Source organism: Egretta garzetta, unplaced genomic scaffold, assembly GCF_000687185.1.
Source record: "Egretta garzetta isolate BGI_Z169 unplaced genomic scaffold, ASM68718v1 scaffold541, whole genome shotgun sequence".
In the NCBI taxonomy this organism is placed as follows: Eukaryota; Metazoa; Chordata; class Aves; order Pelecaniformes; family Ardeidae; genus Egretta; species Egretta garzetta.
Genome location: NW_009258682.1, coordinates 221,595 through 242,986, shown reverse-complemented (window position 1 = coordinate 242,986; position 21,392 = coordinate 221,595). Strand labels below are relative to the sequence as shown.

Genomic DNA, 21,392 nt, shown 5'->3' with positions numbered 1-21,392 from the left:
TGCTGAACCCGCCAGGGGTCTGCTATGACAGAGGAAAGTTAAGAAGCTGGTAGAAAGCAGAATGAAAATATCTGTGATACTATTGAAAGAGTCTTTATGAAATGTTTGCTATGTCACTTAGCTGGTGCTGGGTCACAGGTTAAAAGTGCCTGTGTGATTACCCTTCTGTGAGGAACTGCTTGGTTTTGGGACTTTCCTGCTGTGGCCCTTGCTCTGGCAGTGTCTTGTGGGTCCTCACTTGAGTGGCTTGCAGAATGACGCAGTTTGGGGTATGGTGAAGGTTTGAGGAGGGAAGCTCTTGGTTTTGTGCAGATGTTTGGCAGTCATAGTAGGAAGGGAAACTCATTTGGTTCCTCTTCAAAGCAAGCAAGCTGGAGAGTTGTTTCCTAAAGTACTTCTTTCAAATGAAGAAATGAAACTTCTTTATTTTCTGACTTGATTGTTAAAAATTGGCTTTGGTAGATTGGAAATATAATCTAGCAAGACATCGTTTCTGAAGGCAGTGGAAAGTGGTAAAAGAAGTGTTTTCCCGCATATATTTTAAACAGCACACAACTCATTTGCTGAAGTCAGCAGTAGCTTAATCACTGGGGTCAGTCCAGGGGATCGCTGCTGACAATAGTAGGTATTATAACCATATGCAGTTCCCATGCGAGCATTCACAGGACATGGGGAGAGCTGTGCCAGATATAAGCGGAAAAAAAAAACCTCATGAAGAAGAGAAACAATTAGTCCAGAGCCATTTTGATGCCAAAATTAAATTTGCGTCTGTGAAGAAACAGTGCAGAAGGTGGTAGATGCATTTAAAGAGACTCAGACAAGTCAGCAGGGAAATCAAAGGAATATCCATATGACAGTCTACGCACTGCACTACACTGGTGTTTCTAAAAGCAATTAATTTTTTTGTCTTGTAATTTAAATCTGATTTTAATCTCAAATGCCTTACAGGCTGCAGTGTTTTGATCAATTTTGCAAGTCTGAGCTCCCCTTTTTCCTGCAAAACAGGCTGTATTTGCAATTCTTTTGTTTTTCAAGGTACTCCAAGGGCAGGAATGGGTCAGAAGCAAGGTTGTAGACCTGGTTCATATTTCATGTCAGTGAAAATTTTCATGTGGTAGTCAGGCTGGAGAGCTAAACATACAGTCTGCTCTTTAGGTTAAATAATGTCTTTCATATGTAAAACATGAAGGAAACAAGACTGTTAGCTAAACTATCTATCTTCTAAATGCTCTGTGAATGAATGAGGAAAAGTTTGGTGAAGAAGTCTCTTTATTAGCATATATTTTCCTTAAGGAGCAACAAAAGTCATTGCTACTCTCCCATGTGGGTTAAACTCAAATCTTTATTAATTTTCACTTTCATGTGTTAGAAAAGTCAGGTGAAAAGAAGGGTTTGGTGTTCCTGAAGATTTTTCCATGTCATCCTCTGAATTTTTGAAGGGCAAAATCAACACAAAAAAATAGGTTTAGAATGAAATTCTGAAAAGAAAGGTATTCTGGAAACATCATGTGTTTGGGAACACAATTAGAAAATATTCTCATCAGAGACTGCTGAGCGTGATTGCCAGGGAACTTCCTGGCCTGACCGTCTGCAGGGGCGCGGGTGTCTGCTGGCTCTTCACACGAGTGCTAAGTGGAGAGTCTAGATCACTTAAAAAAGTTAGAGATGGATGGTGTTTGAAACAAAGTAGTTGAAAATTTATTCTGTCATACTTCAGGTCTGATTTAGGAGGGTTTGGGTTTGTTCTGGCTCCTGAATGCGAAGCGCAGCTGTCTGTGTATACATGTTGTCTCCTTTGTTGGAGAGAAGGGAGACCTTTTCCAAAGGAATTTGCAGAGCCAATGTTTTTAAGCCTGCCTAGCTGAGCAGCAAAAGAAACCAGAGAGACAGGCACTTCTAAATATGGAGTTACATAAATTTCTGCTGTACTTAAGAGGTGGTTTAGACCAGTATAAGATATTCCCCATTAACCATATTTCCCTTAGTTCTCCAAAAGCTGTAGTTTAATGGGAAATAGAACTAATTTTTGTTTGTTTGTTTTCCTCACAGATGCCAAGATGAGTGTCCAGTGGGAACTTATGGAGTGCAGTGTGCTGAGACCTGCAAGTGTGTGAATGGTGGGAAATGTTACCATATTAGTGGTGCCTGCCTTTGTGAACCAGGGTACACTGGAGAGCACTGTGAAACAAGGCTTTGCCCTGAGGGAATTTATGGTCTCAAGTGTGATAAAAAGTGTCCCTGCCACATGCCCAATACCTGGAGGTAGGCTTTACACCCTTTAGCCTGTTTTCTTTTTCTGTACAGAACATAGAAATCTGACTATAATCTCAAAATAAGTATTTCATGATTTTTCTAGTACTTGCATGCAAACTGAAGCAGCTAAAAACTTGTTAGAATATTTGGTATTCTCTAACCACATCAAGAAAGAAAACACCAGCCCAAAAGAGCTTCTGAATTTTAGTGCTTGCAACAGTATTTGATCTTAATATCATAATATTCATGGCTGTATTTGGTTTCTCATCCATGAACGAAATGTTAAGACAATTTAAGAAATGTTGAGACCTTTGTCTATTATTTACCATGTGAATAAACCATTATATTGTTCACCGTATAAAGTCAGTATACATTATACATCCCTCAGACATTCTGGTATACTGCAGGTGAGAGATAGCTGAATTGAAGTCAATGGATGTATAGTCTTATGGGTCAGGCATGAGAGAAGAATCCATTTCTCTCCCTTTCTGTATACGTACATAAATGTTGGTGTAGGTGACTATTTTAATACAAAATATCCGAACCTTTACCAATTGCAAATCTAGGTTTCAAAAATAGGGGTTTTTTGTCATTTAAATGATTTTTCTAGAAAGCATGTAAAATCTGATCCTTGGAAATGGCATGAAAATAGTTTTCCAATTGGTTTAACTTTTACCGCCTCTCCTTATTCAGGCGATAATGAGTCCTATTTTTTGAGTTTCGTGTGTCTGGATTTCGCAGTGTTTCAGCATATTGTTATGAAAATCTAAAAACTAGCTATTTGGAGAAAAACTTTCAGCTGTGAGGGAGGAATGTCAGATGTCAGTTGAGGTGAGCCAACATATTTATAGAACAATTCTGGACAGCTTTCTCTTGTTACAAAACACAGTTCTTCTGATGAAATACTTTGGCCATTGTGCACTCACTTACACTTAATCGCATTACAAATGACAGTACCTTAGGTAAGGTTTGTGAGCATAATCTAAATTTTTGCTGTTGAAAATGGCTGTGAAAGGAATTTGCAGGAAACACTGGCCGTCACATAGAATGCTGCTGTATGTTGTATATAAGATGCACCTTTCCTCATAGATAAAACAAAAGCCTTTAGTCACAGTTTAGCAGCGATGTTAAAGGACTCAAACACATACATGGAAATACCTATTTTGTTAGGCCTCTGTGAAAAATTACTGTGTGGATTGTCTGAGTACCTTTCATTCATTGACAAACCATGCGACAGCAAACTGAATTCCTTTCTCTTTCCATTCATATACTTTTCCAGTTGTGTGCTTGCACTTCTGTTTATCCCATTTACTTGAAATATCTTTTGAAAAAATACAGAGTTTTTGACACAAAATCAAGCAATTAATTCTTTGGGAAATGCATTCAAGAATAAATGGCACCATAATTCTGACCTATCTCAAATTACGCTGGTAGACCAAATACTGTTGTATTATGAAATATGGTTAGCTGCTTTCCTGAAGATTTTTCTGCAGACTGTTGTAGCAGCCTTGTTTGACAGGAATGCATTACACTGTATAGTATTTCTGATATTACAGGGATTACTTCTGATTCATGTTCAACACAGCTGTTCCTTCATTTATACTGCTGGAAGACAGCTTGTGGTCAAATCAGATCACAAATGTTCACATGTAAACAGCAGCATATGGCTGGTCTTTTTTTGAACGTTTCCCCCTCTGTACGACAAATCCAAAGGCATTTAACAGCCCCATTAGGTGCAGAAGCATATATTGCAAGAGCATAATGGTCTGTGAGGAAAACAAGATTTTCATGACTTCACAAGTGTCTTTTTCATATATAGGTTCCTTCCCCCTGGGTCAGGAAGTGATCAAGACCAACAAATAACAGAAATCAAAGGGCGTCTGACTAATGTTATAGAAGACAAAGCTCCACGTGGACACTTTATGCTTTTGAGAATCTTTAGAGAAGCCAGTTGTGTCTGGCTGTCTTCACCTCTCACTAAATATCAGTCAGCCAGGAGACAACTTTTTAAGCACATTCGGGGATACCCTCACCCCTTACTTGCCTACCACAAGTGCATTTTGGAGCGGCCAAAGGATCTTCTTCATAGCACTAACCCATTTAGCAGCAATGTAACAACCAATAATCCCAGGGCACAAAAAGGGGGTTACAATTCCTTCTTCAAATACACTTTGTGTGTCTGTAGGTCTAGGATTCTGTTAGGACTTCTAGGGGCCTCGATATCGTATAAAAGCTTTTTTCATCGATGTGTGACCACTACTTCAGATACCCTTGAAGAGGAGCTGTTGGTTGGCTTAGAGCCCTAGGTTATTACTTGTATTCTTAGTGTTCATGGATATGGAAATGAACTAAAGGTTAGTTAAAAAATACTTAGCATCAAAAAATATTGCTGTAAGATATGTGTGCATAAGTTGCAGCGTACAAGTATGTGTCTAGCCATTTTCTTCAAATACTTAAAGATATAAAAATGTTATGATACACCATACTTCAAAAATGTATACCTATTTCTAGTACTGTTTTATGATTGTGGAAATTGCATCAAACCAGCTTTGGCAATAATTCATAATTTGCATTTTGGGTAGGCTAAGCTACAGGGATTTTTCTACTCCTGTTGGCTGATGGCAGCTCTTGGGGATGAAAGGCAAGCCCATCCTTGTTTTCAGTTGTATCAGCAGCCTTTTTAAAATGTTCTGTAAAGGATTTGATATGAGAGATATTGAGAGATATTTTTCTTTTTGAGGGGTCCAGAGGACAGCAGCAGGTACCACCCCTCTTGTGCCAAGAGTTTTTTCACAAACGGTTCTTCTCTATTGCATTTTTGATATATATGAAAAGATTTGAGCTAGAGTGCAAAACAGACACAGACCTCTGTTCTCTCTGACTGGGTGACACTGCTGATTTTTCCTTTTTCCTTGATAGTCAAAGGAAAAAAACCTAGAGCGAGCACCTGCTGGCTGAGACTAAGACCACATAAAACAGGCATCCTCAGTGGGGTACAAGAGCAGCTGCTGAGTATGAGCAGACCCGCATGTCCCTGCCACTTCCATCCACAGTTTGTGGGGCTGACAGAAACTTGTCCTTCTGAAGATCCCGTTTGCAGGAATGAGCGAAAAAGACCTCAATCTGCCTTCGTCAACTTTGTCACTTCATTTTGTACAGGACTGTTCTTCTAGCCTAAACCACTTCCAGAGTGACACCTGATGATCATTCAGAAAATGTAAAAAGGGCATACTGTAGCTGCATATTTATCTAGAAGATTTACAAAGGATATTTGTTACGCCTGTATTACAGCATATGCGCTGGTTTCAGGTTGATCTCCAAGCTAAATTTGAGATGTCCCTGGGTTTTGTTTTCTTGTAAGCTCTTTCTGGTGATCTTCCACCACTGCTTCACACCTGTAGGTAAGATGAGCTGGGGTCATTCTCTGTCACCAACTAATTTGGTATAGTTCAGCCTGGAATTAGGGTATATTCATGACATGATCTCTAACAGGGTTTCTTTTGTCTCATGCTTCTACTGAGATACATACATAGGGTTGAGTGGAACTGTATGGTGTGATACATGTTTAGTTCATATAGTCTGGCAGTGTTTTTAAAGCCAAGATGAGGGCATCTTGCAATTTTGCATTTTTCTAATGGACTTGTACATACATGTACAACAGCTCTGCATGGAAATTTTATATTGCATAGGGTGCTACAGAATTTAGTTGGATATTGTAACAGTGAAACACATATATAAATCATATGAAAATTACTAAGTTAATCAAAGTCCTTCAAATATGTAATATTAACTACCCACAAGTATTTTTTTTGTCTCTGCACAGAGTAGGGTTGTTTTTCCAGAAAGTGTGAACAAAAGACTAGGAATAAAAGTGGATGCACTGGCAGTATCTCTCAACATCTCTTTATTTCCCTATCTTAATATATAAATCTTATTGCCAATTAAGCTAACTGCATGAGAACCCATCAAAAAGCTTCAGAAGTGCTCCAGCTTCCTACATCTAATTACAAATTACAGAATACTAATTTCGGTGTCAATCAATATATGTGCAAGTATGCCTTAGTAACACTCACTGGGGGGCACAGAATATCAATGCCTCTGCTTCATACCCACTGCACACTCATGTGTGTGGTCTCCCCCTCTCCTGAAAGGAAAAAAAACCCAAACCAACAAACAACACTGGGATTTATGTCTTAAAATGACAGTGCTGCTAATTTTATGTTATAAATCTATTCTAATTCATATACTAATGGCTGTTCAGTTGTGGATTGAAAAATCTTTTCATATTCCCTGCCCTGTATTCTTTCACTGATAAGAAACATGGGAATTGGATCCAATATGCCACCGGCTTCCTATAGGAAGTTCAGAATAGGGGACAAATCTGATTATCTTGCTGCAGCACGTGTTTTCTTAATTTTACATGTGAGAATAGTTCCATTTCAACTTATTTCATGGCAGATGTACGTACACTGAACAAATAACTGATAGTATTGACTGTGAACACCATGAGTTTTGAACCGTTTCTGCATGTATCATTTAGCTGAAAAGACCTTTCCTCTCACTTCATGTAAACCAGCTTAATACTGTCAAAGAGATTTTAATATCTTCAAGATCACCAAATCCTTATGATGTCACAGTGTATGCAATAATATATAGAGAGCAGAATGCATAATGACATTCCAACCTTTAAAATTCATACTTTCCTTGATCAGCAGTATGTTGTCAGTGTATTTGGCAATAGGTAACTAACTCTCAGTTTGGCAAGGGTAGTCCTCGAGTGCAAGAGCAGTTCCAATTGATATTGCATCCCTTGTTATGTTGCAACTATTTCAAAGAATATTGTTGCTACTTATGTTATAGCACCTACAAGTGCAGTAGGTATTTTTTCAAGCTTTCAAATGGTCAGAAAAATACTCCATTTCAAACATCCCACACACATGGAGTCAGCAAGTCTTGCAAAATCAGGCTCTTGTCATGGGTCATTTAATGCGTCTGGACGAAGGCACATTTTTTTTCCAGCATGCTTGAAGGAACTTCACTTCAATCAGTGGCAGACAAGTATCTTTAAACAGTCTTCCCATTGTAGATATATTGGATTTGGATATTAAGGCTTTCCTTTGGTGAGAATTAAGCAAGTGCTTTGTCTGCCAGAGTGCTACAGAGTACCCCATTGTGTCCACTTTTCCAGCACGTATATCTTTGCACAGCTGATGATGTCCATTTGTTATGAGACAGCAGCTGTCTGACTGGCCCTTCAATGAAACTGCTGTTCCAGGTAGGGACAGCTGGTCTGCCACCAGGTATGGTCAACACAGGGGAGATCCTCTCCAGAAGGTCGCTGCTCTGATGGTATATCTGACTTCTGCTCAATGCAAATGATTTTGTATCATTCCCGGAAAGGTGCCAGTTCTCCTCTTTTCAACCAGCTATTTAACGAAAAGAGTGTGCTTGCTACTCACTTGGTGCTGTGTTACTATTTTGTGTTGGATGCCACGCTATTTTACCAAAGCATCATATCTCTCAGACAATATTCTGCTGAGTTTGGGCAGTTTTATGAAAATGATCCCATTACACTTGGAGTGGAAACCTAACGATACATTTCAGGGAATTCAATGGTTTCATCACCTTAATATTTATAATTGGATATCTATTTTAAGGTAAAAACCTGTGTTTCAGATAGGTTTCTTTTCAACTAGCTATAGAAAAATTATACCTCTTCTTTTCTTTCCATGTCCTCCCAAAATGTCTATATGTTGTATGATGTTAACATTTCTTATCTTAATTGGTATGCATTTTTATATACACATACACAGAACCCTTTGCTGTGTGGTTTGGGGAGTAAAACCATCCCTGTGCATAGCATGCAAGATCCTTTATGCAACCTATCTATCACAGCATTTTGTTCTCTGGAAAAAAAAAATTGATGTCACTTTTAGTCCTGAATTATTTATCCTTTCATCCCCTCCTGGCAGCTGTCACCCTATGTCTGGGGAATGCTCCTGCAAGCCGGGATGGTCTGGGCTCTACTGCAACGAGACGTGTTCCCCGGGATTCTACGGCGAGTCGTGTCAGCAGATCTGCAGCTGCCAAAATGGTGCTGACTGCGATAGTGTGACTGGAAAATGCACCTGTGCCCCTGGATTTAAGGTAAATAAGTCTCACTTTCACAGTCCATTTTTGACTCTACTGCCTTTGGTTGAGTGCCAAATTCTTCAAGATGCCAGAGCGTCCTTTCTCTACCACAGTAAAAGAAAGGAAAGGATATTTAGGTACTGCTGGGTGTGTTATAAGGTAAGACCCTGAAAGGCAAAATTTGTGACTGGTTCTCGGTACTGAAATGAAGCCATTTTAAGAAAGAAAAGATCAGAATAAGGGTGTGCTGGTGAGTTGTAAGTAAAGGGAGGAACAATACGTTCCAGTCCTTATCTTGTTGCACCAACTCCTCATGCTGCATCCAGAGAAACTCTGGACAAAGACATTTGGTTTTTACAGCTCAGGACAGATTATGCTGCAGCTTTTACATGTTTGCTGTTACCCGTGCATTGGATGCTAATCTAACGCAGACAACATTTTACAATATGATTTTTTTCTAAGAATAACTGTGAAAACTTAAGCCAAATTAATTTTTGAAAATATTTTACATATCCACATTATTTTCCATTAAACTGCTGTCTTGCTGTTTTACTGTCTTACTTTTGGTTTCATAAAGGACTTCTTTATTACTGAAAATACTGCCCATTAATCTGACAAAGTGCTGTTACCCATGTGACCTGAGCTCTCACAGCAACTAATAGAAAACTAACTCTTACTGTAGACTTAAAAGGCGTGAAGGACTCCTTCTCCCTTAAATTCAGGATAACTTAGTGATGGCCTAAGGCAGTCATGGGGTGTATGTTTTCTGGCATTTGTAGCACCTGAGTCAGCTTAGGTTCCTCAAGCAGTTTTTAGACTCTTATTTTTGTGTAATTCAGGGTGCTGCTTGTGGTACTCCTTGTCTTCTGGGGACATATGGAGTAAACTGTTCATCTGTGTGCAACTGCAAAAATGAAGCCATCTGTTCACCAGTAGATGGTTCTTGTGCCTGCAAAGCAGGTAAGTGTCACTTCAGATTAATTTTTCTTTCCTTGTAATCGTAAAATGGAATTGAGTTTTTGAAGTGGAGAAATTATATAGGTAACTTCATAAAAAGCAGACCACCTCGAAGGCCATGTCACTAGTTACTTTATGCTTCTGCTGCTCTTGGAGGTGAAAACGACGAAAACATCTCAGAGGAGAGTGCACAGGCACACATACCTCGTGTTCGTGTTTCCTCGATGCAGTTCTCAGCAGGCTGGACACCGTGGCTAGGTGAATTACTAGTGTTTACCCTGAGGTGGGCTCACCACTCACCTCTCGTGGCAGTGTTGTGGTCTGCTAGAAGGACTACTGGTACGCCATTTATCTGACGCCAGCTTTCCTAGCCAAAACATGTAGCCCTGTTTCCCCTCAGCCCGGGTGAGCTCCACCTCTGGCTGCCACCCTCGCTCCTCTCAGCATCACAGAGCCACAGACTTCTTCCTGCCAGTTTAGTACTGACATTAGTATCTATTGGCAATTTTTTCCATTTGAATGCCCTTTTCCTCAGCAATTCTCTGGCATAACCTTGCCTAACCACCTTCCTGGTCTGTGCCCCCTACTTTTCCCTGCTTCCGTGGGAAACTTTCTGAATCTTGTAGTATTAGTGTGAGTGGACTCATGCTCCTTGACCCCTTTGCCTGGCTCTCTCCTCCTGACAGTAATTTTGATGGTCAGTGTACCTGCACCAGAAACTGTATGTACCTGCCCACCTCTTCATCACCCAGTAGCAGTAGATATCTCAGACATCCTCCAGCAGTGGTTCTGCAGAGATCTTTTCCTGCATAAAGGTCTACAGATCCACATTGTGTTCCCATTCAACCCAAAATATGTTGCTAAACTCCACTTAAAGGTCTGCTTTTGTAATACACCTGTTGTCTTTCTCACTTCTGCTGTGAGGAAAGATTTGAAGTCCAGCTGTGATATGGGATTGCTGAGAAGAGAGGGGCAGGCTGTTGAAAGCTCCCAAGCAAATCCCTTGCACAGCCTACGCTGTAGAGCCCCCTGCCTAAAAACGTTTTTCTAAAACTAAATAAAGGTTGAGAGTGGGGGAGAAGTGTTAGACTTACCTAGGCAGACAGCCACTAAATTTATGAGGGACTGATAGAATTAAATCCATCATCTAGCGCCTGTGGAGAGGTTCCAGCTTCTACTCTTGCCAGAGACAGGGGAGCTGATTTAACTCTGTTGAAGTAGCTGAGTAGCTACTGCGAAGTAGCTAGGCTGTGAGGAGAAAAACTATTCCTTGAGCCATGCACAATCCTATCTTCTTGTGCATCTTGCAGTTTTAGTCATACTGTGATGAAAAAGGACAGCAAATGGTGAAATTAAACTAAGCCTAGATGCTTGTCATGTAAATGAAGGAAATTTATAAATCCTGGAAAGACACTTGAGAGAAAGTATCTCAGGTTTTTAGCTAGTATAGTGTGAAAATTTTTCCTGAAATGACCCCTAAACTCGAAGTTATCAATTCAGGGCACGAGGCAGCTTCATTTCAATACATGTGTTTTGCATAGCCTATTGATTAGCCTCAGTGCAGAATTATTTTTCCTTTCGTGTATTGTAAACAAGGTACAAAATTAGAAACTTGGCTTGTGTCATTGCTGATGATAACATATGACTGCCTCACACTGTTTCTCTTGTATCCAATAGATCATCACATTTTTTTTTTTAAATCTGTTTACATTTCTGTCTATCCAGTGCACAGTCTGCAAGTCATTGCTATCAGGCATAATCAGTGGTGAATGCTGCATTTTAGAACCATTTTCCATTATAATCTTTTTTTATTTCAGGAGAATTACAGAAATAATCTGAAAGGTCTTCTATGTATCCTTGGAGAAATCCAACTTATGCACTACTTTTATGTGTTCTGGGTTTTTTATGGCTTAGGATTTCTGCTAAAACCATGTTGCAGAACTGTCTCTATTGAACACTGGTGGAATAATTATGAAAGCAGCAGCTTAAGTCTGGGGAAAATATTCCTAATTTTTTTCAAGCTATGCCTTAAAACTTTCAGTATAGTTTAGTGCTTCCCAGTGAAATTTCAAGGTGTCTCTGTTTTCATTTCAGATCTCCCATCAATTGCTTTTGTATGTTGGCACCCCTCTGCAAATGTGTGCTGTGCACAGATGTTACAAGGTGCCCTTGAGCACCTTTGTTCAAACCTGGACAAGTCCTCAGCTGAAACTGCTGATACTAGCCTGTAGTTAATATTACACTGGTATTGGGGTACCAGAGAGATGCCATGTGGTAGGCGGAGGGAATCATGTGCTCAGAGAGGAATGGGGGAAAACCTGATTAATTTGTCACTTTAATTCTTATTTTTGGCAGGTTGGCATGGTGTAGATTGCTCAATAAATTGTCCCAGTGGTACCTGGGGACTTGGATGTAACTTAACTTGCCAGTGTCTTAATGGAGGGGCTTGCAACACTCTGGATGGAACCTGTACCTGTGCCCCAGGCTGGAGAGGAGAAAAATGTGAACTCCCTTGCCAGGTAGTTTAATAATTTCACTGAATTTTGCACTGTAGGGTAATATTGGGTAGGGGGATGCTCCTGTCATTCTTTGGATTTCATTGGGATAAGTCCCTAATGAGCACTGCACCTGGTGTAGCCCATGTACAGCTGGGTTCAAGGTCAGGGACATGCACCAACAATTCTTCTGGAACAACTCTGCTGTGCAGCACACCCACCAACACATAAAATGTCTGCAGAAAGTGAAGATGTAGATGTGACCACTTTTTCTGCTTTCACTCTTTGAAGTTGGACCTCAAACTTTTGACCAGCTCCTTTAGAATTTGTTGGAAAACACTGAACCAAATTTTCCCTCTCTATCAGCATCAAATGCTATCTGAACTGCTTCTGTTAAACTACTGTAAGTAAAAAAGATGAGAGAAAAAAAGTACCAAAAATATATTCCACATCAAACAACATAATTTTAATTAAATTAGCTTATATCTATAGTACAGTATGAACTAAGAACTTGCATTCCTTCTCAGTCAGACATGACAAGGCACTCATGCTACCCAGTCCCATAACAGGTCTTTGCTTTTTTAATGGGGCTCTGACTTCCAGTATCTCCCAGGCTTTGAGAACTGCAAAATTAGAAATCATTGTATTGACAAAAGCACGCTCCTCATCAGTTCTGTTCCACCTTGTAATCTGTAGCTTAAGGAAGCCAGAAAAATACATTATTTCAAAATTTTAAAACTGGTAACATTCAAAAATTATTTGTTTTATTTGTTTTGTAACTCTTTGGTTTCAGTTACATTTCATACACAAAAAAATGAAATATTTTATGAAAAATGCAGATTTCCACAGTCCATCTTTTCCAATGATGGACTTCAATTTTCTGGGAAATTTGTAACAAACTTCATTTTTTTAATAAACTTCTCTCTTCTGTCCATTTCCTCCCCACTGTCTGTTCTTCACTTTTGCAGTACTATCTAGCAGGCTGTTAGTTTGATATAATTGTTAAGGAAACACCTGAACTGAACATAAACCTTGTAAATTCCCCTCCCATATCACATTCAAGCTTCTGTCAGTCTGGACTAGGTCTGCTGGGCAATAACTTGATAAGAGTAGCTGAACTACAACGTAAGACTGGAAACCACACCTTTCTTTTGAATGAAAATTTCTTCTGTTGAACTGCTCTCATTATATTCAGAAGTGATTTTTTCGGGTTGTTTTCAGTTTTCAGGTAAGGAATAGCATACACTGATACAGTGAATAAAATGGAAAACAAATTCTAAAATACTGTGGAAAGCTGATTAGGGTAGTATCTGTGCATGTTTGTGCAGTGTTTCCAACAATGCATTTCCATCAGAAGACTATTTTTTCTTTTTTTCTAAAGCAGCTTTGTTTATCACTTAGTGTCTGATTCTGAAAGATGGTGAGATCTCCCAAGCTCCATTAGCTCTTTCAAAACTGACTTAGTAAGAAAGATAGGTATTGTTTCATAGCATTTGCTTCACTGTTCCAAATTTAGCAAAATAATGCTTAAAAGCATTCCTGTATCAGGTAATTTAGCATGCCCATGCTCATTGTCTTGCGCTTTCTCTCTCTGTCTATGTCAAATGATGTCCATAAGGATTGACATATTTCAAATGCAATTCTGCTTCAAAATTCCAGAGCAGGAGAATAAACAGAAAACTAATTCAAATGTGTCCAGTGTTGTCTGATTTTTTCCTTGTTTGAGCAGAGAGGTTATTTAAATTAATGTATTACAATTTGTTTCAATAATTTCAGAAAATTAATACCACTGCCCAGATTGTTACTCAAGATTTGACTGAAGTTTGGACTTCAGTCCAAATACACAGCAGACTAAAAATACTGCTTTTCAACAGCATACTTGAGGATTTCCTTTCCTTCCAAATCTGATTATATGAAAAGGAAATGGTTCATCTTTTCTTTTTCTCTGTATAAAAATGTATTGTTGAGATGAGCAAAAGGCTCCTTATACTCAAGTAATGTAAAATTTTGTTCTACTTTAGACTTGAAAGGCTGAGAATTGAATAGCTAAATCCTGTGGAAATTGGTGGAAATGTGGGCATGAACATCAAAGAACAGTAGATGAATTTTCAGAGAGGTTTTATTCTGATTTTTAATGTGACCGAGACCAATTTTTAGCCTCAAATTTAAATATTGGGTTTTAAACCTGACATGTTTTTTCCTTGTTTGCCTTTGCTGTGGGTAACCCCATAAGTATTAACTTTTTTTCCATGGTTTTAAAATTTCGTTTTGACACTTTTTCTGTGAGATGAATTTACTGTTGTACTTCGCCTTGTTTTGAGAATGCAGGTGTAAAGATTTTGCTCTTTTCAGTTTCCCAGATTAATTTTGTATGGAATTACCTCCAAATGTATATGCCACCTTCTACAGAAGAAGCAGAAAAGGCAAATTCAAATGTTTAGATGTAGTTCCATGAAAATCAATCAATCATTCAATCAAAATACAAGGGCGGTGTTCAACTTGTAAGTTTAATTTCCCTTGTTGGTTCAAAAAATGTTGCATAGCCAAAAAATAACTTTGTTTTGAGTACTGTCTTGTAGCCAAAGAGTTTTTTTAACATAGTATATGCTGTGTAGTGCAGAGGGAAGGATTTTTAATCCAAAGAAGTGGTGTGGTTTGCATCTGAAGATATATTTTAATCTAATGTTTTACTACTCTCTTTTAGAAATTGTGGCTTTGTCTGGTATCCTTTTTGATGAATACAGAGACAGCTCAAGGTCTGAGGCAGAAAGGAGACTGAATTGCTTTTCCATTGAGGGACCCCCAGGTCCTGGAGCAGGGACTCAGCTGTAAGGAAAATTGGAGGGACAGTACAAGAAAGCTTCCATTGCAGCCTTTGTTAGTGAAGGTTACTGTGTTCTGAATCACCATCTGCAGGCCCTGGGATTTTTCAAGAATATGCAATTAATTCTTTATCTTCCCCTCTTAAATGAAAGAGTGAAAATGTAGGATGCTAAAATGTTCCAAAAGCCAGAAGTGTTTTATATTAAGAAAGTGGATTACGGATTCATGAGAGATCTGTGGTTGCTTTTTGAGGCAGGACTGACCAGCACTTGTTCTCCTCTAACTCCCAGTTGTCATCATCTCTGGGTTGTTTTTATTTCTGTTGCCACAGGACGGCACATACGGTATGGACTGTGCTGAACGCTGTGACTGCAGCCATGCAGATGGTTGTCATCCCACCACGGGTTACTGTCGCTGTCTACCAGGATGGTCAGGTACAAAAGAGACCGTCATGAAGGACAATGAGAGTTTCTACTATGGTGGGACTTGGTCTTGCTTTTTGGTCTGGTGGGTTAGAGGAGGATTATGTGGGGTTGGACAAAGAAAAGGGCCCATTCTGTGGCTGCTGTGTCCCTTCTGTGATTCACAGACGTGGAAACTTTGTCAAGCGTGGGATCCACAGAAAACTGGGAATAAAAGGAGAAGTCTTAAAACTTGGATGCCTCCATAATGTGATTCCTTATGAAAGTGGTGAATAACTGTAAATATTCAAGGTTGTGCTGGCAGCTTTGTTAGGTAAAGCATCACATCCAGGATCTCAGAAAGCTTTGCTCAGGCAGCCAAAAAGAGGGTAAATCATGCTGAAGATGTGCTGCCATTTGAGTTTCTCAAACTTTTGAAAAAATTAAGTCTCTCTGCACATATTTTGTTGTGTATGGCAATTGCTGTGCTTTTTCACAAAACCTGTCCTGCATTTTTATTGCGTTTTTAAGAACTATATATATATTTAATTATTTATCAAAATTTGTGTTTGGCACTGTTGTCGCGCTCCCTTGTTTACGGAAAGCAAGATTTTCTGAAAACATGATGAAACCGTGCAGAAGGGCAAGCTATCGTGAGAAGTTCCTTTTATCTCTAGGTGGGAGTTTTAGTTCTCACATACATTTCTAAGCTCTAAGTGTTGGGAAAACTCTTCTGTCTTCAATAAGGATTAATCGACACTATAAGTTTGCCCCTCTTGGCGTGTTCTGGACTTTCTGTCTCACTGTGATACTGTAGTGTTGCGAAGGTCAGATTTCATATCACCTGTCTGTATGGACTCCTTCCACTTAATAATAAGAAGTCAGCATGAAGCCAAACCTGAAATGAACAAAGCATGTTTCTGCTGTGAAAAGAAAGGAGAGGTTTTTTGTGATTTCAGATATAACCTATTACTATGTATTATCCACTCATTTATAAGTTAGTATTTTTCCTAACTGACTTGCAGGTTCATGATATAATTGTTTTCTTTTTTCTCTGGTGCTTCCAGGCACAGTAGATGGAGGTGAGCAGACAATCTGCAGCAAGTAATTTATTTGAGAAGTTTAGCAAATCATTGTTCTCACAGAAGTTTGTGTAGAACTTACGAGTTCCTCAGATGCAGTCTTTACCAAGTTTTTTCCCTAACTTTGATTTTTATGTGCTTTTTTTTTTCCCCTAGCTCTGTAGGTGGATCACAGGCATTTTGTTAGAAGTACGTAATACTCTGTGTCTGCAGTTCAGGTGGATTAGTTGTAGTTGATTACAGCTTACCTGGTGTTTTTCTCCTACTTTCTGTTCAGATGAACATGACTTTATGATTATTTGGGGGTGGAAACCTGCAGGGGATACAGATGTGGATAGGAAGAGCTCCTGCTTTTCTTTGGAAGACCAAATCCGTTTCTTATTTGTGCAGTTTGTCTGTATATTAAGCTTCTGCCAAGTTCTTTGAGAAGGCCTGTCTCACCATTGGGTCTCCCCATTGTCACCCTTTTCAGTGTGAGAGAGAGAGGCTTCCAGAGCCAGCACTCCCCCAACTGAGCCAGGAGTTTGTTGGTTTTATTCTCTTCCCACAAGCTGCAGTGCGAGTTACTGTCAGCTGCTCAGATACCTCTGGGAAATGACTACCACAAGAGTGCGAAAATAATGGAAGTTACTTGAGTGAGTTACAAAAAAATACTGTTAGCATTATGCCATCTATTTCTATTTTGTGAGACACTACTTTGTGTGTATTTCATTATGATGTTAATGGCCTTTGATGACTGTTCTTACTTGCACATAGTTTCAGGTAATTGTGGGTGTGTGTGTGTTTGGACACACTTTCTCAAACTTACATTTGGATCTGCTCAAAATATGATTCTTAACTTAATAAATGTATTAAGCAAAGAATGCCTGCATTAAAAACATATGAACAGTTGCTGATCTTGAGCAACCATGATGTAGGCAGCTAAAGCTGCTCACAAGTTCCAGATGTGCCGCTGAAAATACTTCTTGTGAGTTTTCTGAAACTGAGGCAACTCATCAGAGAACAGAAGTGTGTTAACGAATGAAGCCAAATTAAAATAGTTAGTTTTGAAGGGCCATACCAAAAATCCAGCAACTTTTTATAACAGGATATAAAAATTACCTAGCCAGTGTGATAGAACTAACCTGGGATGCTCAAAGGCTTCCAGCATAGCACAAGCCTTGACTGTGCTTGAACTCAGGTAGAAAAGGAGGCAATATTTTTTTCCTTTAGTGAAATCCCATTTTGTCTTCATATTTAGAAAGGAAGATTTCACTGGAAAGAGACTTCATGTGTGATTATAGATAAAATTGAGTATCTATCCCTGGATGATGTCATCACAACAGCGTGTGTAACAGACTGGTTTGAACATGTTGGTGATGTCTAGACACACAATATGACATAAACAGCATAGTTTGCTTTATACTCAGTGTCTGGAAAAATCCTCCTCCCACACTTCACATGTCAGAGCGATATCCATGAGGAATCTGGTCTTTGTGTAGATACTTTATTTAGAATGATTTAAAAAAGGAGACAATACTTTAGAAACAGGTTCTCAAATAGCTGTACTGTAATGTTACATTGCAGAGAGAGGATTAGATTGTAGGATTAAGAAGGGAGGTTGTATACATATTTGTATGCATAATAGGTGAAGCAGATGGGGGATTTGTGAAAGTATAGGAAGGTACTAAAATGCAACAAATTATGTTAGAATAGCTTAGATTTTTTTCTTCTAGATTGTTAAAGTAACCATCAGACTTTCTAGTTTTTGGTGGTTAGTACTACCTAGTGAAAAAAAACAAGGAGAGGGAGAAACTGATTTTGGATCAGTCTAATGCTTATCTAAGCCAAATGAAGGAGTTGGTTGTTTAAAAACCATTGAGAGCGTAGTGTTAAAAAAGAAATAGATTTGAAGAAGCTTAAAAATGTGAACTTGTGAATCTTCTTTCATTTTCAACATGAATAAATTGGTGAATCCAAGCTAAACTTCCCCAAATGCTTCAATGCCACCAAATTGTGTAAAGTATCCGAAAAGATATTTTAAATGTAAAATTCTTCTCAGCCCTGTGAACAGAGCAGTTGTTTATGCTTTCCCCAGGGAACTTCATCAGAGGGAATAGTTTTTATAACTTTGCTGAAATAAATGAAGGGTGGAAGATTTTTTCCCTTGCTGGATGACACCATTGTACCATAACGCTGGGGAACGGGAAATGCGCTGCACAGGGCGGGGGGGGGGGGTCACTGGCCGGGTACGGTGTGTGCTCCCTACGAGCCGCTGAAGTGGGCACAAGTGCTACTGTCGTGTAGCAAAGGGCAGCATAGTTAACATGCTACCCTTTAGTTTAGTCTCAAGATATAGCTGCAGCTGAGCATTGGGTCAATGATGAGATGTTGTATGGTTTAGGTTTTTTTAAGTAGTTTTTTTCTTTAGTTTTGAACATGCCCAATCTTTTGCTTCTCAGGTCCTAGTTATGAACAAAGAGTGTAAGTTCAATTATTGACTATTGCATTGTCATGAGCTGCTGTAAAACTTAAAAAATAATTAAAATTTGTTTTAATTACATTCTTTTTTAGTTTAGGGTTTCTGTTTTTAATGTAGGTTCTGTTGCCTAGGAGCATGCTTAGTTTTTTCATCCTAAACAAAAGTGACTTTGTTCACAGGACTCATGTTAGAAATCCTACCCTCTCTGTAGTTTGCACCAAATGCTCCCTATACAGCAGCTTAATTCCACTTAGAAAAGCAAGAGTTAAGGGTGATTTTTTTTCCTGGCAATCTGACCATTGCATCATGTTCCAGAGACACATGACAGGATGGCACAGACGAGAAACATCCGCCCACACAGAGGATGATGTCTGCCCCAAACGCTCTTGTCCCTTGACATTTTCACTGTATCTTATAAATAACTTTTCTTCATTTGGAGGGAGTGCAATTGCTAAACAGCAGAAAAGAGTAGGAACCATTGAAATAGAAAGCAGAAAAAAGATGCAGAAAATGTACTCTCCCAATAGGTAATTATAATTAATTCCTCTAATAATTTATACCAAACCTTTACGTTAGCTTCCATTAAAGATCCACCTCTACCACTTCTCTCAATGACCACAATCCAGCAAGCACCACGGTAACTGTTAATTTCATCCCTTAATCTTATCTGTTCTGCAAGCAGCTGTCAAAATACAATTTTTCCAAATTGCCTAAAAGATTAGAGAATTCATATTCTTGCCAACTGAGATTTCACATTAAAGCATTGTAAAAAGGGCAAAGGTTTTTCTCCAGACAGTTTGTTTATTACTGTATTACAGTAATATGGGTGTTACTGATAACACATTACTGTTGTGCTTTCTTGGGTGCAGATCTGCTGGACCTTTCTATTTGTGAAGAAATGCCATGTCATAGCAATACAACATTTGTTATTTTTAAAATCAATTTAAAGGTTACGCGGTGCCAGGGATTATGAAATACCACTAGTCTGCTATCTGTACCAAAACAATAGCATCAGTTTATGGAAAAGACAGATGCAGTAATATCAGCCTACATTTTACCAGCGTGCATAGTATTCGTCCATATGCTGCAGCAGATAGGGTGTTGGTGGCTTTTTGCTGTGCTGGACACCTGCTGACGCTAGTCAGATTGCCCATCACCAGATGTGTTGTTTCTGTGAGGAAGTGCTGTGTCTTTCCATGTGCTCCTGACATTATTTCTAAGAGGCACATTTGTTGGTGGATTATGACAAGGAGGACTGCCATCTGACACCCGCCCCACTGATGCAAATAACCAGCTCCCCTGGGAAGCAGGAACTGGAACTCTCCCTTGCTTCTTAGCTTTTAATGTGTCGACATTTTTTCTCCTCCTACATAGAAGAAAAAAGACATAGAATAGTACTGTCCTGGGTATCCCTCACCTTAAGGCTGAGAAACGAGCTGCTTCTGGAAGGGCATGCATGGTGCTGGTGCTCCAGTGCACCCAAGCCGAGAACTTCTTGCAAGAACATGGGTTTCCCTCCACCTTTGCCAATTTCCCCTGGGCTCCTGAAGCACAAGGTCCCATTAGGATGAATATTCAGTGTGCTGCATGATGATATTTGAATGAATTTGATATATGAATATTTGGGCACTGCGTCATGATAAATGGCTTATTTAGTTTCCAAACTTAAGGAGACGAACTCCTCAAGAGAGTTGGCCTACCCTACATCTGTGTCTGTATCTCTACTGCCTGTGCATTGTGGTAGTCTTTGTGTGGAAGAAATACCACTCTTTTAGAAGAACTTTATATCAATAGATTAAGTACATTTATTTTCTACCTATCAAGAAGGTAATAAAATGAGAAGTATTACTTTGTTGTGCCTACCTAACATGTGGTAGATGAAAAGAAGAGCACCACTGGAGTGGATGAGAGTGTGTTGCAACAGTATGTCCTTCAGAAACATACTGGGGATGTCTCAAAAGTGATTCTTCCACTAAAATTTGCTGATACTGATGTTTGCCTTCAAACTGTGATACAGTGCTAGTTTTGTTAACAAGCTTTTGTAGCTGGCTTCCTACCAAAGCTCATGGGCACAAACTTTCCTGCTGCCGCAGTGAAGAAGCGGCAGTCTAAACTTCCAGAGAAAAATCTTTGACCCTTTCATTTGAGACACTTTTATTTAGTCTTCTGGCTATCTTCAGCTAGGGAGCAAGGTAACTTCTCTTCCCTTAAACACAGTGAGGGGACTTCTAAATAGTGCCTATGAAGTTTTTCACCACCTCCCTGTGCTGTTTCTCCCCTTTCTTTGGGCTACTCATCCATCATTTGACAGAGAATTAGGGAAGCAATTCTCACCATGGGAAGTCTCAGCTTCCTTGAACAGAAGTGATCCAGTGTTTGGTTCTCTCAAATATGAAGGGTGAGATCTTGGACCACAATGGAAATATATCATTAGCTTTAGTGACATCAAGTTTTCCCCAAGTTTTGAGGGCTCAATCCTTCTCTTGTTTAGGCTGTGGCATATCCAAGTTAGCTCTGACATATGGGAAGTACACCTATATACAAAGAGGTTTTAATTCTGAGAGACTACACTGGAAAGTTCCATGTGTTGTGAGATAAATTGTACAGCAAATACACGTTCTTTATGAAAAATAAATTCTTTTTAAAGCTTGGATAAATTTTAACGCAATAATGAAAACATAATAAGCTGGAAGATAGCACTTAGTCCAATAATAAATTTGCCTGGGAAGTTTGTAAGAAATAATTGGTGGATTTTATCCCCTTCAAGCGCTAAAACAAATTAGCTCTC

General features: G+C 39.1%; 1 protein-coding gene across 2 annotated transcripts in view; it reads left to right on the top strand.

The window, feature by feature from the left end:
- MEGF10 (multiple EGF like domains 10) overlaps nt 1-21,392 on the top strand; it is a 74,907-nt gene that overhangs the window by 32,042 nt on the left and 21,473 nt on the right. For both annotated transcript variants that reach the window (XM_035888695.1, XM_009648956.1), the window contains exons 8-12: nt 2,050-2,262; nt 8,226-8,400; nt 9,225-9,345; nt 11,698-11,861; nt 14,992-15,094. In XM_035888695.1, the coding sequence (XP_035744588.1) occupies nt 2,050-2,262; nt 8,226-8,400; nt 9,225-9,345; nt 11,698-11,861; nt 14,992-15,094 (776 nt within the window). The remainder of the gene's footprint in view (nt 1-2,049; nt 2,263-8,225; nt 8,401-9,224; nt 9,346-11,697; nt 11,862-14,991; nt 15,095-21,392) is intronic.